At 46.8% G+C, this 18,112-nt stretch overlaps 1 protein-coding gene across 4 annotated transcripts in view; it reads right to left on the bottom strand.

Moving 5' to 3' along the window:
* The window catches only part of LOC125451703 (dual specificity calcium/calmodulin-dependent 3',5'-cyclic nucleotide phosphodiesterase 1A-like), a 793,424-nt gene that overhangs the window by 161,777 nt on the left and 613,535 nt on the right, over positions 1-18,112 (bottom strand). For all 4 annotated transcript variants that reach the window (XM_059645774.1, XM_059645776.1, XM_059645775.1 and 1 more), the window contains 2 exons: positions 15,199-15,312; positions 5,592-5,774 (listed from right to left, as the gene is read on the bottom strand). In XM_059645774.1, coding sequence (XP_059501757.1) covers positions 5,592-5,774; positions 15,199-15,312 — 297 coding nt within the window. The remainder of the gene's footprint in view (positions 1-5,591; positions 5,775-15,198; positions 15,313-18,112) is intronic.

Genomic DNA, 18,112 nt, shown 5'->3' with positions numbered 1-18,112 from the left:
GAGAGCGGGGATGGTGAGGCAGTGACGGCGAGAGTGGGGACGGTGAGGCAGTGACAGTGAGAGTGGGACGGTGAGGCACTGACAGTGAGAGTGGGACGGTGAGGCAGTGACGGTGAGAGCGGGGATGGTGAGACAGTGACGGTGAGAGTGGGACGGTGAGGCAGTGACAGTGAGAGCAGGGATGGTGAGGCACTGACAGTGAGAGTGGGACGGTGAGGCAGTGACAGTGAGAGCAGGGATGGTGAGGCAGTGACGGTGAGAGTGGGGACGGTGAGGCAGTGACGGTGAGAGTGGGACGGTGAGGCACTGACAGTGAGAGTGGGACGGTGAGGCAGTGACAGTGAGAGCGGGGATGGTGAGGCAGTGACGGTGAGAGCGGGGACAGGGAGGCAGTGACGGTGAGAGTGGGGACGGTGAGGCAGTGACAGTGAGAGTGGGGACGGTGAGGCAGTGACGGTGAGAGTGGGACGGTGAGGCAGTGACGGTGAGAGTGGGGACGGTGAGGCACTGACAGTGAGAGTGGGACGGTGAGGCAGTGACGGTGAGAGTGGGGACGGTGAGGCAGTGACGGTGAGAGTGGGGACAGGGAGGCAGTTACGGTGAGAGTGGGGACAGGGAGGCAGTGACGGTGAGAGTGGGGACGGTAAGGCAGTGACGGTGAGAGTGGGACGGTGAGGCAGTGACGGTGAGAGTGGGGACGGTGAGGCACTGACAGTGAGAGTGGGACGGTGAGGCAGTGACGGTGAGAGTGGGGACGGTGAGGCAGTGACGGTGAGAGTGGGGACAGGGAGGCAGTTACGGTGAGAGTGGGGACAGGGAGGCAGTTACGGTGAGAGTGGGGACAGGGAGGCAGTGACGGTGAGAGCGGGGACGGGGAGGCAGTGACAGTGAGAGTGGGGACAGTGAGGCAGAGACGGTGAGAGTGGGGATGGGGAGGCAGTGACGGCGAGAGTAGGGACAGGGAGGCAGTGATGGTGAGAGTGGGGCCTGTGAGACACTGACGGTGTGAGTGGAGACAGGGAGGCAGTGACGGTGAGAGTGGGGGCGGTGAGGTAGTGACGTTGAGAGTGGGGGTGGTGTGACAGTGATGGTGAGAGTGGAGACAGGGAGGCAGTGACGATGTGAGCAGGGCCGGTGAGGCAATGACGGTGAGAGCGGGGACAGGGAGGCAGTGACGGTGAGAGTGGGGCCTGTGAGACAGTGACGGTGAGAGTGGCGACAGGGAGGCAGTGACGGTGAGAGTGGAGACAGGGAGGCAGTGACGGCGAGAGCAGGGCCGGTGAGGCAGTGACGATGTGAGCAGGGCCGGTGAGACAGTGACGGTGAGAGTGGGGACAGGGAGGCAGTGACGGTGAGAGTGGGGACAGGGAGGCAATGACGGTGAGAGTGGGGTCGGTGAGGCAGTGACGGTGAGAGTTGGGTCGGTGAGGCAGTGACGGTGAGGCAGTGACGATGAGAGTGGGGACAGTGAGGCAGTGACGGTGAGAGTGGGGACGGTGAGGCAGTGACGGTGAGAGTGGGGACAGGGAGGCAGTGACGGTGAGAGTGGGACGGTGAGGCAGTGACGGTGAGAGCGGCGATGGTGAGGCAGTGACGGTGAGAGTGGGGATGGTGAGGCAGTGACGGTGAGAGTGGGGACGGTGAGGCAGTGACAGTGAGAGTGGGGACAGGGAGGCAGTGACGGTGAGAGTGGGGACAGGGAGGCAGTGACAGTGAGAGTGGGGACAGGGAGGCAGTGACGGTGAGAGTGGGACGGTGAGGCAGTGACGGTGAGAGCGGGGGCGGTGAGGCAGTGACGGTGAGAGTGGGACGGTGAGGCACTGACAGTGAGAGTGGGACGGTGAGGCAGTAACGGTGAGAGCGGGGATGGTGAGGCAGTGACGGTGAGAGTGGGGACGGTGAGGCCGTGACAGTGAGAGCAGGGATGGTGAGGCAGTGACGGCGAGAGTGGGGACGGTGAGGCAGTGACAGTGAGAGTGGGACGGTGAGGCACTGACAGTGAGAGTGGGACGGTGAGGCAGTGACGGTGAGAGCGGGGATGGTGAGACAGTGACGGTGAGAGTGGGGACGGTGAGGCAGTGACGGTGAGAGTGGGACGGTGAGGCAGTGACAGTGAGAGCAGGGATGGTGAGGCACTGACAGTGAGAGTGGGACGGTGAGGCACTGACAGTGAGAGTGGGACGGTGAGGCAGTGACGGTGAGAGCGGGGATGGTGAGGCAGTGACGGTGAGAGTGGGGACGGTGAGGCCGTGACAGTGAGAGCGGGGATGGTGAGGCAGTGACGGCGAGAGTGGGGACGGTGAGGCAGTGACAGTGAGAGTGGGACGGTGAGGCACTGACAGTGAGAGTGGGACGGTGAGGCAGTGACGGTGAGAGCGGGGATGGTGAGACAGTGACGGTGAGAGTGGGGACGGTGAGGCAGTGACGGTGAGAGTGGGACGGTGAGGCAGTGACAGTGAGAGCAGGGATGGTGAGGCACTGACAGTGAGAGTGGGACGGTGAGGCAGTGACAGTGAGAGCAGGGATGGTGAGGCAGTGACGGTGAGAGTGGGGACGGTGAGGCAGTGACGGTGAGAGTGGGGACGGTGAGGCAGTGACGGTGAGAGTGGGACGGTGAGGCACTGACAGTGAGAGTGGGACGGTGAGGCAGTGACGGTGAGAGCGGGGACAGGGAGGCAGTGACGGCGAGAGCAGGGCCGGTGAGGCAGTGACGATGTGAGCAGGGCCGGTGAGACAGTGACGGTGAGAGTGGAGACAGGGAGGCAGTGACGATGAGAGTGGGGACAGTGAGGCAGTGACGGTGAGAGTGGGGACGGTGAGGCAGTGACAGTGTGAGCGGGGACGGTGAGGCAGTGATGGTGAGAGTGGGGACAGTGAGGCAGAGACGGTGAGAGCGGGGACGGGGAGGCAGTGACGACGAGAGTAGGGACAGGGAGGCAGTGATGGTGAGAGTAGGGACAGGGAGGCAGTGACGGTGCGAGCGGGGGCGGTGAGGCAGTGACGGTGAGAGTAGGGGCGGTGAGGTAGTGACGGTGAGAGTGGGGACGGTGAGGCAGTGACGGTGAGAGTGGGGCCAGTGAGGCAGTGACGGTGAGAGTGGGGACGGTGAGGCAGTGACAGTGAGAGTGGGGATGGTGAGGCCGTGACAGTGAGAGTGGGGACGGTGAGGCAGTGACGGTGAGAGTGGGGACGGTGAGGCAGTGACGGTGAGAGTGGGGACGTTGAGGCAGTGACGGTGAGAGTGGGGATGGTGAGGCCGTGACAGTGAGAGTGGGGACGGTGAGGCCGTGACAGTGAGAGAGGGGACGGTGAGGCAGTGACGGTGAGAGTGGGGACGGTGAGGCAGTGACGGTGAGAGTGGGGATGGTGAGGCCGTGACAGTGAGAGTGGGGACGGTGAGGCAGTGACGGTGAGAGTGGGGATGGTGAGGCCGTGACAGTGAGAGTGGGGACGGTGAGGCAGTGACGGTGAGAGTGGGGATGGTGAGGCAGTGACGGTGAGAGCGGGGACGGTGAGGCAGTGACGGTGAGAGTGGGGATGGTGAGGCCGTGACAGTGAGAGTGGGGATGGTGAGGCAGTGACGGTGAGAGTAGGGGCGGTGAGGTAGTGACGGTGAGAGTGGGGGTGGTGTGACAGTGACGGTTGGAGTGGGGACAGTGAGGCAGTGACAGTGAGTGCGGGGCCAGTGAGGCAGTGACGGTGAGAGTGGGGACGGTGAGGCAGTGACGGTGAGAGTGGGGATGGTGAGGCCGTGACAGTGAGAGTGGGGACGGTGAGGCAGTGACGGTGAGAGTGGGGATGGTGAGGCAGTGACGGTGAGAGCGGGGACGGTGAGGCAGTGACGGTGAGAGTGGGGATGGTGAGGCCGTGACAGTGAGAGTGGGGATGGTGAGGCAGTGACGGTGAGAGCGGGGACGGTGAGGCAGTGACGGTGAGAGTGGGGATGGTGAGGCCGTGACAGTGAGAGTGGGGACGGCGAGGCAGTGACGGTGAGAGTGGGGACAGTGAGGCAGTGACAGTGAGAGTGGGGACGGTGAGGCAGTGACGGTGAGAGTGGGGATGGTGAGGCAGTGACGGTGAGAGCGGGGACGGTGAGGCAGTGACGGTGAGAGTGGGGATGGTGAGGCCGTGACAGTGAGAGTGGGGATGGTGAGGCCGTGACAGTGAGAGTGGGGATGGGAAGATTGTTTACATCAAAGGTGCTGAGAATCATTTAAGTTCTTGATGGAAAATGACCAGAATTTTACATGGAAGGGCCATGTGACTGATACCATAAACAGAAACCACTACAAATGATATAGTCTTTACTGCATCTGCTACTCCATGTGCAATCTATAATCCATCCCAAGCATGCCTTGCTTATTAATTCATGCTCGATTCATATTGATTCTGATAGCTGTTAAAGTAAAAATAACAAAAAGCTTAATTGAAGGATGGTCTTTCAAAAAGATTGACTCTTTAGTTTATAAATTCCCATTTGGATTGTGACACTCTAAATGCCCAATTACAGAGCTTTCTTTTGCAAAATTATCAAATTAATTTTATTCCATAAAGCATCTCCTCTGAAACAGGCATATTTGGCTCTGTTAGAATTTTATACGTTTCATTCAGATGTCCTCTCTTTCTGTTAGACTCTTGAGAGTAAAGGCCCAGTCAATCTACCTCTCCTCAGAGACTGCCATCCCCAGTATCAGCCCAGCGAACTTTCACTGCACTCCTTCCACGTTCAGTACATCCTTTCTCAAGCAGGAAGAACAAATCTGCTGGCCAAGCTGTTTGCTCCATGGAGATGGTGAACAGCCTTGTGAATCTGGTAGAGTATAATTTCAAAAGGAAAGAGTTTGGGCTGCTGAGTGGTGAACAGTCACTGGGACATTCAAAGTTCAAGTACTTACATGCCAAAGGAAAAGGAGAAGGGCCTCCCAGGCCTGCTCCAGCGCCTACTGTCTATTTCTCAGGCTAGACATTCAAAAGTGAACAACTGAAATTCCTTTTGAAACAGGCATGGTTTTATTGAGATTCGATAATGCAAAGTGTTCAAATGCATGGAACTGGCGTCTTTTAACCATTTATGCCATTCAGCGTGTTTTGGAGGATGTTTGAATAGTTTGTCTGTTAAACCATGTTTACCTTAGGTTAATTATTGACACTAAAGTATAAGTTGTATCTTGTAAATTATTTTACTTTATGGTAAAGTACTTTGTTTTGTTTGTTAAAAACCTTTGAATTTTAAGTCTTTATTTTCCAAGCACCCAGGAGTTTAAACTTTCTCTAGTTTGAAGAAGAATAATTTATTACTTTCTAATCAGATTATAGCATAGGTTTAGTGTCTTTGACTGGAATTCTAATGATATATATCAAAAATACTATGGTCCTATAGCTGACCCTTGACAACCCCCACTATCTGCCATCTTGCATCATAGTAAAAATGACCTTAATCACAAACTGGTGTTTACTGTCTTGAATTTTTTTCTTTTATCCAAGCTGGTATGATGAGACTCAAGCTTGTTGGCTGGCCTTTTATGCTTGTATCAATATAAACACCAAAATAAAGCCATTAGCCATGAGAACATTAAAGAAACTTCTCCTACCTTTCAACAAATATCCCAGCCTGTACCGCATGCACAATACTGCGGAACCTTGGCTTTTCCTCTGTTCGCTTCAGCATCAACCCCATTTGTTTTGTAAATGTAGAGGCCAGCCAGTCACGGACTTCTGATGGAACAGATTCAGACTGGATATTGCTGAGTTCATCCTCCGTATCCAGGAGGTGCCTGTGTTTGGAGGAGAAAAAAAAAAGACAGGCTCTTTTGAACATACAAGTGTTAATTCCTTCATGTAAAAGACTTTTTATCCAGAACATTCTTTTTAAGGTGGTCTGACACTTTGCAGCATGAATAATACACAACGTACAGGTGTGATATTTTCTGTATTGAAGTGGGTATACAAGAAATCAATTCAACTTTGAATTGAAGTTAAATATGACAGATTTGCTTTTTCACAATGTACAATCAAGTGAATTCAACAAAATGATTTTGCCTTTTGTGTCTTTCATCTACCTTCTGACTGCCAAGTGTCTTTCCTCTCTCTGAGCTCGCTTTTGACAATACTGTGGAGTTTTGGAGGCACCAACCTTGGATAATGATGATTTGTCATTGCCTACCTATGGATTCACCAGTGCTTTTTCAGCCTTTCTGTCACTAAAAGATGATGCCTAAGGTAGGACTTTAACTGTGTCTGGAATACACAAAATAAAAATGAACATTTTCCAATGGCTGAAGTGTTGATACGCAGAGGGTGCAAACGTTAGATGACTAGCAGAAGACCTACAAACAACCTGAGCGGAACCTATAAGGCAAGGGATTAGATAAATATTTGAAGAAGAAAATATTGTTGTGAAGGTGCAAGGCACTGAAACTTACTGGATTTATCTTCCAAAGAACGATTCAGTCACAGTCAAATAAATGCTTTCCTTTTGAGCGATGGTGGTGTTTAAAAGCAACTGCGATGGTAACTAGCAAGTGGCTGTCACTAGTGTGCATTCCATTACAATGGTGACACCAGGCAGAGGAATGTTATCAAACAGGACGTGCATGGAATGAAAACCACTTGCCACACTCACCGCTCGACCGACCACCCTTACATCATTTCAAAGCTAATCCCGTATTTTCAAAATGACCCCAGGTCATGATGTGTCTCAACATCTCAAGCTTCAAACATGGAAAAATCCTTCTCAAGGAAGCTGGCGAGTTTGATGAGCACTTGAAAATGGATGTGCACCAAGGATGACTGGGTGACATTCGGTGATACAATGTAATCTACTGCTCTAGAAATACTTAGTCCTACGTCTTATCAGCATTAGGTTTGGTTGGGTGAAAACAATGAGGTCACCAAGAAAGTTCTGGGGAAGAAATATCCACTGTCTAAATCTTACCTCAATGACTAATCACTATTACTCAAGGATGATGCCTCCAAAACATCTACAGCACTGTCAAATCAGTGAGAGGAAGACACTTGGCTGAATCAGAAAAGAAATGGACCCTGAAACATATGCAAACCACACAGACTGGAAGAGGTTCTACAATGCTCTGAAACTTGTCAATGTGTCCAGTCTCTGGTTCATCCACAATCCTCAGTCCTGACAGGCTAACAGAGGTCATGGACAAAATCCAAAGCACAAAGCACTGTATAGGAAGGATGTTGTGAATCTTGAAAGGGTTCAGAAAGGATTAGCAAGGGTGTTGTCAAGGTTGGAGCTATGGGGAGAGACTGAATAGGCTGGGGCTATTTTTCCCAGAGTGTCGGGGGCTGAGGTTTATAGAGGTTATATAGAACCTGATAGAGGTTTATAAAATCATGAGGGACATGGATAGGGTATATAGACAAGGTCTTTCCCCAGGGTGGGGGAATCCAAAACTAGAGGAGCATAGGCTTAAGGTGAGAGGTGAAAGATTTCAAAAGAAGCTGAGGGACAACATTTTCACGCAGAGGGTGGTGCGTGTATGGAATGAGCTGCCAGAGGTAGTGGTGAAGTCTGGTACAATTACAACATTTAAAAGGCATCTGGATGAATACATGAATAGGAAAGGTTTAGATGGATTTGGGGCAAATGGGACAAAATTTTTTTAGGATATTGGTTAGCATGGACGAGTTGGGCCTGTTTCCATGCTGTATATCTCTAAGACTCTATATCTTTGATCAAAAAGAGAAACAATCACTTGGGTGCCACAAATTGTCATCAACTGGTCTCTTACTGACAATAGCAAGCAATTATAAAAGGCAAATACAGTGAAACACATGTCGAGAGGCAAGCCCCAGGAGCTGGTAGCATCTCAGCAGGGATCAACAGGACTGCAGGTCCATGTCTGGTCAAGAAACTCACTGAATTCTTTCAGCGGAAGGACCGAACCCTTCTATGAGAATACAAAGATACCTCTACTGACCACCTATCCAAGCGGAAAACATCTCACCAATCCTGCATCAATCATCACATGGTCCTAATCCTCTCTGGCTAAACCTTCCGCAGCATCTCTTTGAGCAACTTTGTTCACCATCTCATTTGGGATGTGCTGCCCGAGAGGTAATGCAGTTTCAGGAAGAGTTAAGGAACTACGGATATGGTGTTTGGATTTAGATAGCTCAAGGAGAAATGGCAAGAGCAGGACATGGATGTCTACATCATGTTTGTTGACCTGACCAAGGTCCTTGATACAAACAGTCATAACAGCCTTTAGAAGGTAATGGAAAATTTGTTTGTCCTGAGATATTCATCACTATCGGTCAACAGTGATAATGATATGACATTGACAGTTCCCTGTTAGTATGCTCACGTGTATCCTGGATGAGTGAATTTTCTGATCAATTTTCAGCATCGTGGAGTTAAATAGTACTGAATACTAACGCTAACCCTCTTGAGCATGTTTTTCTCCTCATGCTCTCTGATGTCTTCAGCAATGGTGACCCTGGCATTAAAATCAGATTGTGCTTGGACAAGAAGGCCCTCAAACCGAGATGACTCCAGATGAAGAACAAAAAAAAATTCTCTAAAGTCATGTTTTACGATTTTCTGTTTACCATTGACTGTGCATTAGCCTCCAGTTCAGAGCTGGACATGTGCTGTAGCATGGGTTGGCTCTACAATTCATGCCACAATCTGATCAGCATGAGACAAACCGAAGGAATACACCTGGAAAACCCTATCTCAAACCTAGATCCACGGTCCACACCTGTCAGCAGCAAGTTCATTTATCTAAACAGCACACACTCTCAAATGCCAATGACAAAACATTAGCAGTAATTGGCAAAGCAAGTGAAGCCTTCAGTAGACCTCGAATATGAATCTGGGAATGAAGAATTAGACTGCCTACCCAACTGAAGGTTTATCAAGCAACAACCTCTCTGTTCTCTCTGCTCTATGTACGTGAGACTTGGGCTGCTTACCAGCGTCGTGCCAAGAAAATGAAACAGTTTCAACTGAAGACCTCTGAAAACTTCTGAAAATCAGATCACAGGATGAAGTACCCGGTCAATGAGGTGTTCACTGCAGCCAGCATGCCAAGTGTCCACATCATATGGGAATCGTCACAACTGAACTGGAATCATTCTGTTGGTAGAATGTCTGTCAGTTCTTATATAAGCTTTAACTCTAGGACATACTTTCAAGGCAGCCAGAGGAAGCACTGCAACATCACTCTGGAGGTTATCACCCAGGAATTTTGATATTAACTTTGATTCTAGGGAGAAAATTAACCAGGGTTACTGCACACGGCGCAGCCAAACTAATAAAAAAAATCAGTTCCACCCCTTTCAAAAGTTTGTCCAGGTTGGAGGCAGATAGAAATATTAGGGCAGGAAATACGAGATCAGAAATTCAACCACTGGGGTATATGCCTTATTTTCATCAGAAACGTTTGAGTCTAGTTCAGCTTTAGTAATCATCTGCATACCCTTCGGCATCCTACCAAGAAGTGCAGGAAGACATCTATCTCTGCCACAAAGAATGAACACCAAATATTCATTTCACATGTAATGTCAAATCCATGCTTTAATGTGCACTCTCAATCCAACTTGCAAATGTCTGCTAACTATGGAAAATAAATAAAAGCCAAATATTGCAAAAATGCTGGAGATCTTAAATGAGAAACAAAATGTGCCGGAACAAAATTCACCAGATCTGGCAGCATTTGTGGAGGGAGAAATTGGGTTGACATTGACTGTTCTTCAGAACAAAGCAGCAAATTGCGAGGGCTGTGAATTGAATGCCTGAAGGGGGGACAGTTTATTATGACAGTTAATTATGTTTCTGGACTAAAGTAGCCCGTTCTGTTAGCTTGAAGATGAAGCAGCTTTTTCTGAGTACGGTGTGAAGCTGTGTTGATGAACAAATTGTAACTGAAAGCACTTGAGAAATAAACTCATGGTTGAGTAGAGAGGTAAGTCGTGGAATTGACTCTGTAATTTATCAAAGTCATGGCTCGTGGAGAAATATATTGGAGTTGATCTTGATCTTTCTCTGCACCTTCTCTGTAGCTGTAACACTATATACTGTTTTATTAACGTGATGTGCTTATATAAGGAATGATTGTCTAGTTAGCACACAAAACAATAATTTTCACAATATCACAGCACGTGACAATAAAGAATCAAATCAAATTTCTTTTTTGTTATGCCTGGAATGATTAGGTCAAACCACTACTGTGGGGTTTTCATTGCCTAGTGAATCCTGTACTCTACTATATTGGACTGATCAACATTATGTACACTACTGTCTTCTTTTTAGAAGTTCCTCATGTTAAAATGAAATATCCTAATTAACATTATATATCCAATTGAAATACCTTTGTAAGGGAACTTGCTCAATACTTGAAAATCTTTCTGCATTCATATCACTGTCCTTAAAATTCTAAGCAGCCTGCACATATCAGGCTTGATTTTGAGTTCCTAGCACTTTAGAAATTGGCCCTTTGGCCCAAACTGGTCCAAGCAAACAAAAATGTTAACCCCTTTTCCCGGCACTTGGCCCATGTCCTTCTAAACCTTTTCTATCCATATATTCGTCCAAGTGCCTTTTCAATGCTGTTAATGTACCCCCTTCAACCGCTTCCACTGGCAGCTCATTCCTGATGTGCACCACGCTCCGCATAAAAACGATGCCCCTCAGGTTCCCTTGTATTCTTTCCCCTCGTACCTTTAACAGATTCCCTCTTGTCCCCTATTCCCCAAACCTGGGAAAAAGACTGAGAGCATTCACCCCATCCATGCGTCTCATGATCAGATACATTTTTACAAGATCCCCACTCAGTCTCCTACACCCTAAAGAAAAAAGTCCCAGCTTGTCAAACCCCTACAACTCAGTCCTAGTAACATCCTTGTAAACTTCTTCTGCACTTTTTCCTGTTTAATAACATCCTTCCTACAGCAAGGTGACCAAAACTGAACACAGTACTCCAAGTACAGCCTCACCAGTGTCCTGTACAACTGCAACATAACTTCCCAACTTCTACACTCAGTGCCCTGACTGATCATGGCCTGTGTGCCAAAAGCTTTCTTCACTGCCCTGTCTACCTGGGATTTCACTTTCAGAGAACCGTGCATTTACACTCCAAGGTCCCTCTGCTCCACAACACTCAAGGCCCTACCGCTCACCAGGAAACTCCTACCTGGATTGACTTTCCAAAATGCAACACCTCACACTTATCTATATTAAACTCCACATGCCATTTCTCGGCCCATTTCCCCAGCTGATCAAGGTCGTGCTGCAACGTCTGATAAACTTCCTCACTGTCCATGATGCCTCCTATTTTAGTGCAATCCACAAACTTACGAATCATACCCTGTACAATCTCATCCAAATCATTGATAGAGACAGCAAACAGCAATGGGCCCAATACTGACCCCTGAGGCACACCACCAAGGGGCAGGGGCAGGGGCAGCACTGACTACCAGCATGCAGAAAATCCAAAAGCATTTCAATTTACCAGCCAAGGGCTTTTTAACTCAACCTATGCACTGTCAACTCATTTCCGCAGAATTAACTGAACGGGCACACTTGAGTCAATTTCAACTCCAGCAGTTAGACGGACTCCTCAAATGAGCAAGTTGATGGGTTTCAGACTCAGGAGTATGACAGCAGCAATGAGAAGAATGCTGAGCTGACATTTGAAAACTGCCACTTGTTTTAGTGATTTCTCTCGAGATAGGCTACTGAGGGCTGTAAAGGTTTGCAAGAAACTTTTGTCTCACACTGACAGGAATAAAAGGATTGCTGGAGAAATAAATGTGCTTGACGGCTATCGTGAGGTCAACAGCTGTGGTTTCATATGAACGCATCCCGTGCTACAAATGGTTTAATGACCTCAAAGTGCCAGAACATTGAATACAGCGGCACATTCACCAAGATCACAATGTGCAAACTGTTGCAAATATCTAGTTCATAATTCACATGCTTCAGAATATAGCTTTTAGTTTTAGGAATAAATGTTTTAACTTTAGATAAATCAAGAGAAGGGAAGGTGGTAGCATTGGTAAATGTCACTAGGCTACTAATCGAGAATCCCATGCTAACGTTCTGGGGACATGGGTTTGAACCACAATTGCAGAAGTTGATGTTTGAATCCAATAAGATTCTGAAATTTATTGCTCATCTGATGATAACCATGTAACTACTGCCCAATGTCATCAATTTCTATCTGGATCACTAATATCTTTTAGAGAAGGAAAACTGCCACTCTCACCTGGCCCGGACAGCACGTGACTCCAGATCCACTAACATGTGGTTGGTTCCTGACTGCCAATCTCCTAATTCTTAACAGTTAGGGACTGGAGATAAATGATGGCCTAGCTAGCACATCCACACTCCACGATCGAATAAAGAAAATCATCTGGTTAAGAAATTAGTACACATCTTAAGCAAATGCAATTCAAGTTAGCTTGGAATTTTATGATTAAAAGCTAGCCTATGTCTATCTTATAAAGTGGAAGGAAGAAGTGTAAAACAATTGAACAATTAACAACACATCCCTTGGCTTTTAATCTATCCAGAAAAAGATTTACCCTTATTTCACTAAAATACTTAAATGGTTTATGTAATTTAGAACATAAAACATTACAGCACAGGACAGGCCCTTCGGCCCTCGATGTTGTGCCAACCTGTCTTACCGATCTCAAGCCCATCTAACCTACACTGTTCCATGTACGTCCATATGCTTGTCCAATGACGACTTAAATGTACCTAAAGTTCGCGAATCTACTACCGTTGCAGGCAAAGCATTCCATTCCCTTACTACTCTCTGAGTAAAGAAGCTACCTCTGACATCTGTCCTATATCTTTCACCCCTCAATTTAAAGCTATGCCCCCTCGTGCTCACCGTCACCATCCTAGGAAAAAGGCTCTCCCTATCCACCCAATCTAACCCTCTGATTATTTTATATGTTTCAATTAAGTCACCTCTCAACCTTCTTCTCTCTAACAAAAACAGCCTCAAGTCCCTCAGCATTTCATCGTAAGACCTTCCCTCCATACCAGGCAACATCCTAGTAAATCTCCTCTGCACCCTTTCCAAAGCTTCCACATCCTTCTTATAATGCGGTGACCAGAACTGTACGCAATACTCCAAGTGCGGCTGCACCAGAGTTTTGTACAGCTGCAGCATAACCTCTTGGTTCCGGAACTCGACCCCTCTATTAATAAAAGCTAAAACACTGTACACCTTCTTAACAGCCCTGTCAACCTGGGTGGCAACTTTCAAGGATCTGTTTACATGGACACTGAGATCTCTCTGCTCATCTACACTACTAAGAATCTTACCATTAGCCCTGTACTTTGCCTTCTGGTTACTCCTACAAAATTGCATCACCTCACACTTGTCTGCATTAAACTCCATTTGCCACCTCTCAGCCCAGCTCTGCAGCTTATCTATGTAATATATTCAAGAGGAAAGAAATTGGGAGCCAGTTATAATCAAGAGATTTTCTTGATAAGGACAGAAATTATGAAGAAAAGGCTGTAAATTGGAGGAAGCACACCTCATATTCTGCCTCAGGAGCCTACAGCCCGATGGCCTTAACATGGAATTCACCAGTTTCAAAATCTTGACAATCCTGGCCTCATCACATGTCCAACCCTCCCTCTCATCCCTCCCCGCCTGATCTGACACAACCTATCCATCTTCTTCCCCATCTATTCACCCCACCCTTCCTGCAGACCAATCCCCACTACCCCTACCCTCATCCAACCTCGCACCACCTCACCTACCTTCCCCCAGCCTCACTCACCCTCCCTCCTGCCTCCGTGACCCGACGCAACCTGTCCATCTTCCCTCCCACCTATCCGTCCCACCCCTCCTACTCACCACTCCCCACCATGCCACACCTGCATTCACCTATCACCAAGCCGACTACCTTCCCCAACCCCACCCCTCCTCTCTCTATTTATTTCGCAGCTCCCCTCCCCCTTCCCTATTTCTGAAGAAGGATGCTGACCCAAAATGTCAGCTTTCCTGCTCTTCTGATGCTGCTTGGCCTGTTGTGTTCATCCAGCTCCACACCTTCTTATCTCAAATTCCAGCATCAGCAGTTCCTACTATCTCCCTGTAAATTCCATTAGCAATCTAAATTTTTCACATCGGTGACAGAATTGAAGAGGCATGTCAAAGGTAGACAATTCATTTACACTGTTTTTTGAGACCTTTAAAGCATCAGATTCCTTGAAGGAGAAATGAGTTTAGAACATGAGGAAGAAGCAGAAAACTGAAAGTGACTATCCAATCACCTCATAATGAATACCCTCAGAGGAAGGGATTCAGGAGGCTTGGCCATTAGAGATAGGCAAATGTGAGCCGCCAGCTACATGATATCAGACATGAGCATAACGTGCAAAACTTTGCCACAGTAACTTGAAGTTAGCCATGGGTGAAACTGGGGAAAAGCTGATTTTACTCAGGTGATGAATGCGATTTAGCTCGACAGTTACAGCTGAATGTGGTAAGCGATAAAAACAACTACATTTTAAGCTATTTTTGAAATATTTTAAAATAAACTTAAAATATATTCTATAATATTTCAAGGTCTCCCCAATATGTTTCAAAGCTTTCTACTATTCCCATTGAATAATTCCTGGTGATTTTATCTACAGTTGGACAGAAACAGAAACAGCCCTTTTAACCTAATGACTGGTCACAGCCTGAATCCACCACAAGTGCCGGATTGTTGATGAATGTGGTAGAACTAACTCCAGGCCATTTAAGGACTTGGCCCCAGGAAATCCCACTTTCTGGCAATGACATGGTCGAGTTTTATTTGGACAGTGATTGAAGCAAAGATCTGTAGTAACACTGTCCACCTGCAGTTTGGGTAATGCTACTATCTACTTCAGAGGGCATTGGAACAAAATCAAATTCTAAAATTGCAACAAAAACTTACAGGGAATTTTAGGGCAGAGGGAACAGAAATTCAACTTGGATAGCTGTGTAAAAGGGTGATATCAGATCATTCGTTCTCAATAAACTGAGCCTGTTATTTCATTTCCGCGGCAGTCAAGAGAATTAAATAACAGGCAATGTGTATACCAGTCAGACCATCCAACACAGCCTGTTCTGCACCACTTTCTAAGGTGACTTTCCACTCTGGAAATTCCTGACAGTGAGGCTGAAGTCTAGCACAAAAAGATTGACAGTCCCATGATGTGGTTTGTATACATACCGTGTCTCATCAATGTAGACTGTCTCAAGCACTGTAGCTGCATAGTCTAAATTCTTCTTCAGGTCTGAGACTGAAGCTTCACCTCGCTCCAGCTGTTTGACCAAGGTTCGCAATCTAGAATCAAACAAAGGAAGTATTATATTAATTAAAACCCACAAAGCCAAGGAGGAAAAAACAATTTGGATATGTATACAATGAATAAATTATTTGATTGCCATCACTCTAAATGTAGAGGTAATTTCTATGTGGGTCTGCGTCCCTTTGTGCTTGCCCATCAGTGTCATTTGAAGTTCCACAGTGAAGTTTTTAGGTAATCTCATGGCTTAGTACATGTGTCTTATCACATGGGCAGCCAAGACATGACACTCAGTTTAAAGCAAATGTTTTCAATTGCAATAGCCATGTATGATATACAATCAAAAAAATGATTAAAGCTGTTTTGTGCTGTCATTTTATACAGCAGTGGTATTATTCCTGTAGGATTTTTAATTCTGTTATGATGTCCATGACATTTTGCAATAGTTATTTCAAGGACTGACACTGCAACTGTGCACACCGACACAGAGTGGCTCTTGTTATGGAGCATGGAATTGGAGATTGGGCTGTAACATGAAACTTTGATTTGATGATCCATAATTCCTGGGAGAACAGACTATCATCTGTAAAGTACAATGTACAGTAACATCAATTACTATAATCTCATTTAACCTACCAGTACAAACACCTAATAGCAGTTCTGAGCAGACTCACCTGAAACTAAATCCACCATCAGCAAGTTTAACACTAAAAACTGATACAAACAAATTTGGTACAAAAGACCATACTTTTACATTTGGCCCTTTAAGAGTGGTAGGTGGAGGCGCAGACAGGAAAGTTTGACTCCACATCATCCCAACACCACCACCACTTCCCCCCCCAACCCCAAACTCACAGGTTATCTTTTCCCCAAAAGTAGAAAGATGCTGGGTGTGACTCACATACATGAGAAAATGAAACATAACATGGCCATTTAAACTCATGCTCAGTCCAAAAATACTACTTCAGGTGACCTGCATGAAACATATGATTCAGAGAATCTAGAACTAGGCATCACTGTTTAAAAATCAGGAAACACCCATTTAAAACAGAGACTTCTTCGGTCACCGAGGGAGGTGTAGTTTTTGGAATTTTCTTCCTCAGAATATAGAAGGCTTGGTTAGTAAGTTTGTGGACCACACCAAAATTGGGGACATAGCAGACAGTGAGGAAGGTTTTCTAAGATTACAAAGGGATCCTCATCAAATGGGTCTATGGGCTGAAAAATGGCAGAGTGAGTTCAATCTGGATAAATGCAAGGTATTGCATTTTGGTTCAACAAACAAGTGTAGGGCTTATACAATTAATGGTAGAGCCTTGCATAGTGTTGTAAAGTAGAAGGACCTAGGAGAGCAGGTAAATAATTCTTTGAAGTTTGCACCACTTTTAGACAGGGTGGTTTAAGGAGTTTGACACACTTGCCTTCATTGCTCAGTCCTTCAAACATAGGAACTGGGAATAGAGATAATGGGAACTGCAGATGCTGGAGAATCCAAGATAATGTGAGGCTGGATGAACACAGCAGGCCAAGCAGCATCTCAGGAGCACAAAAGCTGACGTTTCGGGCCTGGGCCCTTCATCAGAGAGGCTCTCTGATGAAGGGTCCAGGCCCGAAACGTCAGCTTTTGTGCTCCTGAGATGCTGCTTGGCCTGCTGTGTTCATCCAGCCTCACATTTTGTTATCTTATATAGGAACTGGGAAGCCATGTTGAGGTTGTACAGGGCATAGGTGAGGCCCCTTCTGGAATACTGTGCCCAGTTCTGGTCACCCAATTATAGGAAGGATATTATCAAGCGGGAGGGGGCTCAGGAGAGATTTGCCTGGATGTTGCCGGGTGTGGAAGGTTTAAGTTATAAAGAAAGGCTGGGACATTTTCCACTGCAGCGTAGGAAGTTGAGCGGCGACCTGATAGAAGTTCATAGAGTAATGAGAGGTATAGACAGAGTTAGTGGCAGTTGTCTCTTCCCTAGGATGGGGTATTTCAAGATGAGGGGGCATATTTTAAGGTGAGAGGAGAGAGACTTAAAAAAGGCATTAGAGGTGAACTTTTTACACAGAGGGCAGTTCTCGCGTGGAATGAACTTCCTGATGATGTAGTGGATGAGGGTACAATTACAGTGTTAAAAAGGCATTTGGATAAGTACATGAAGGTGAAAAGTTAAGACGGATATGGGCCAGGAGCAGGCAGGTGGGACTAGTATAGTTTGGAATTATGTCGGTATGGACTGGTTATACTGAGGGGTCTGTTTCCGTGCTGTATGATTAAAAAGATGGCAGATGCAGAATCCTTGAATATTTTTCAGCAGATGTGGATAGATTCATATTAAGCAAAGCAGTGATAGGTTATCAGAAGGAAATGAGATTGTAGATTGATGTTACAATCAGATTAGTAAAGATCATACGGAAGGGTGGAGCAGGTTCGAGAGGTTGAGTCCACACTGATCCTCCGAAGAGCATCCCACCCTATCCCTAAAACCCTGCATTTCACATGGCTAAACCACCTAGCCTGCACATCTTTGGACCATGGGACAAAACCGGAGCACTCAGAGGAAACGCACATAGACACGGGGCGAATGTGCAAATTCCACACAGTCACCTGAGGGTGGATTGAACCCCAGTCCCCGGCACTGTGAGGCTACAGTGCTAACCACTGAGCCACTAGGCCACTCCGCAGGATTAATCACTTGAGATTTCAAACTTAGGAATGCTCTGTATATGGGAGATTTTTGCTATCAAATGTGTACGTCTGAGAGCTGTATTAGATTATAAGTTTTTTTTTCCATCTCTGCATAGTTTTGAGGCCTGTCATGGTGGATATTGAGCAAATGGCTCGTGTAG

Source organism: Stegostoma tigrinum, chromosome 5, assembly GCF_030684315.1.
Source record: "Stegostoma tigrinum isolate sSteTig4 chromosome 5, sSteTig4.hap1, whole genome shotgun sequence".
NCBI classification, from domain to species: Eukaryota; Metazoa; Chordata; class Chondrichthyes; order Orectolobiformes; family Stegostomatidae; genus Stegostoma; species Stegostoma tigrinum.
This window is presented reverse-complemented; position numbering and strand designations above follow the sequence as displayed.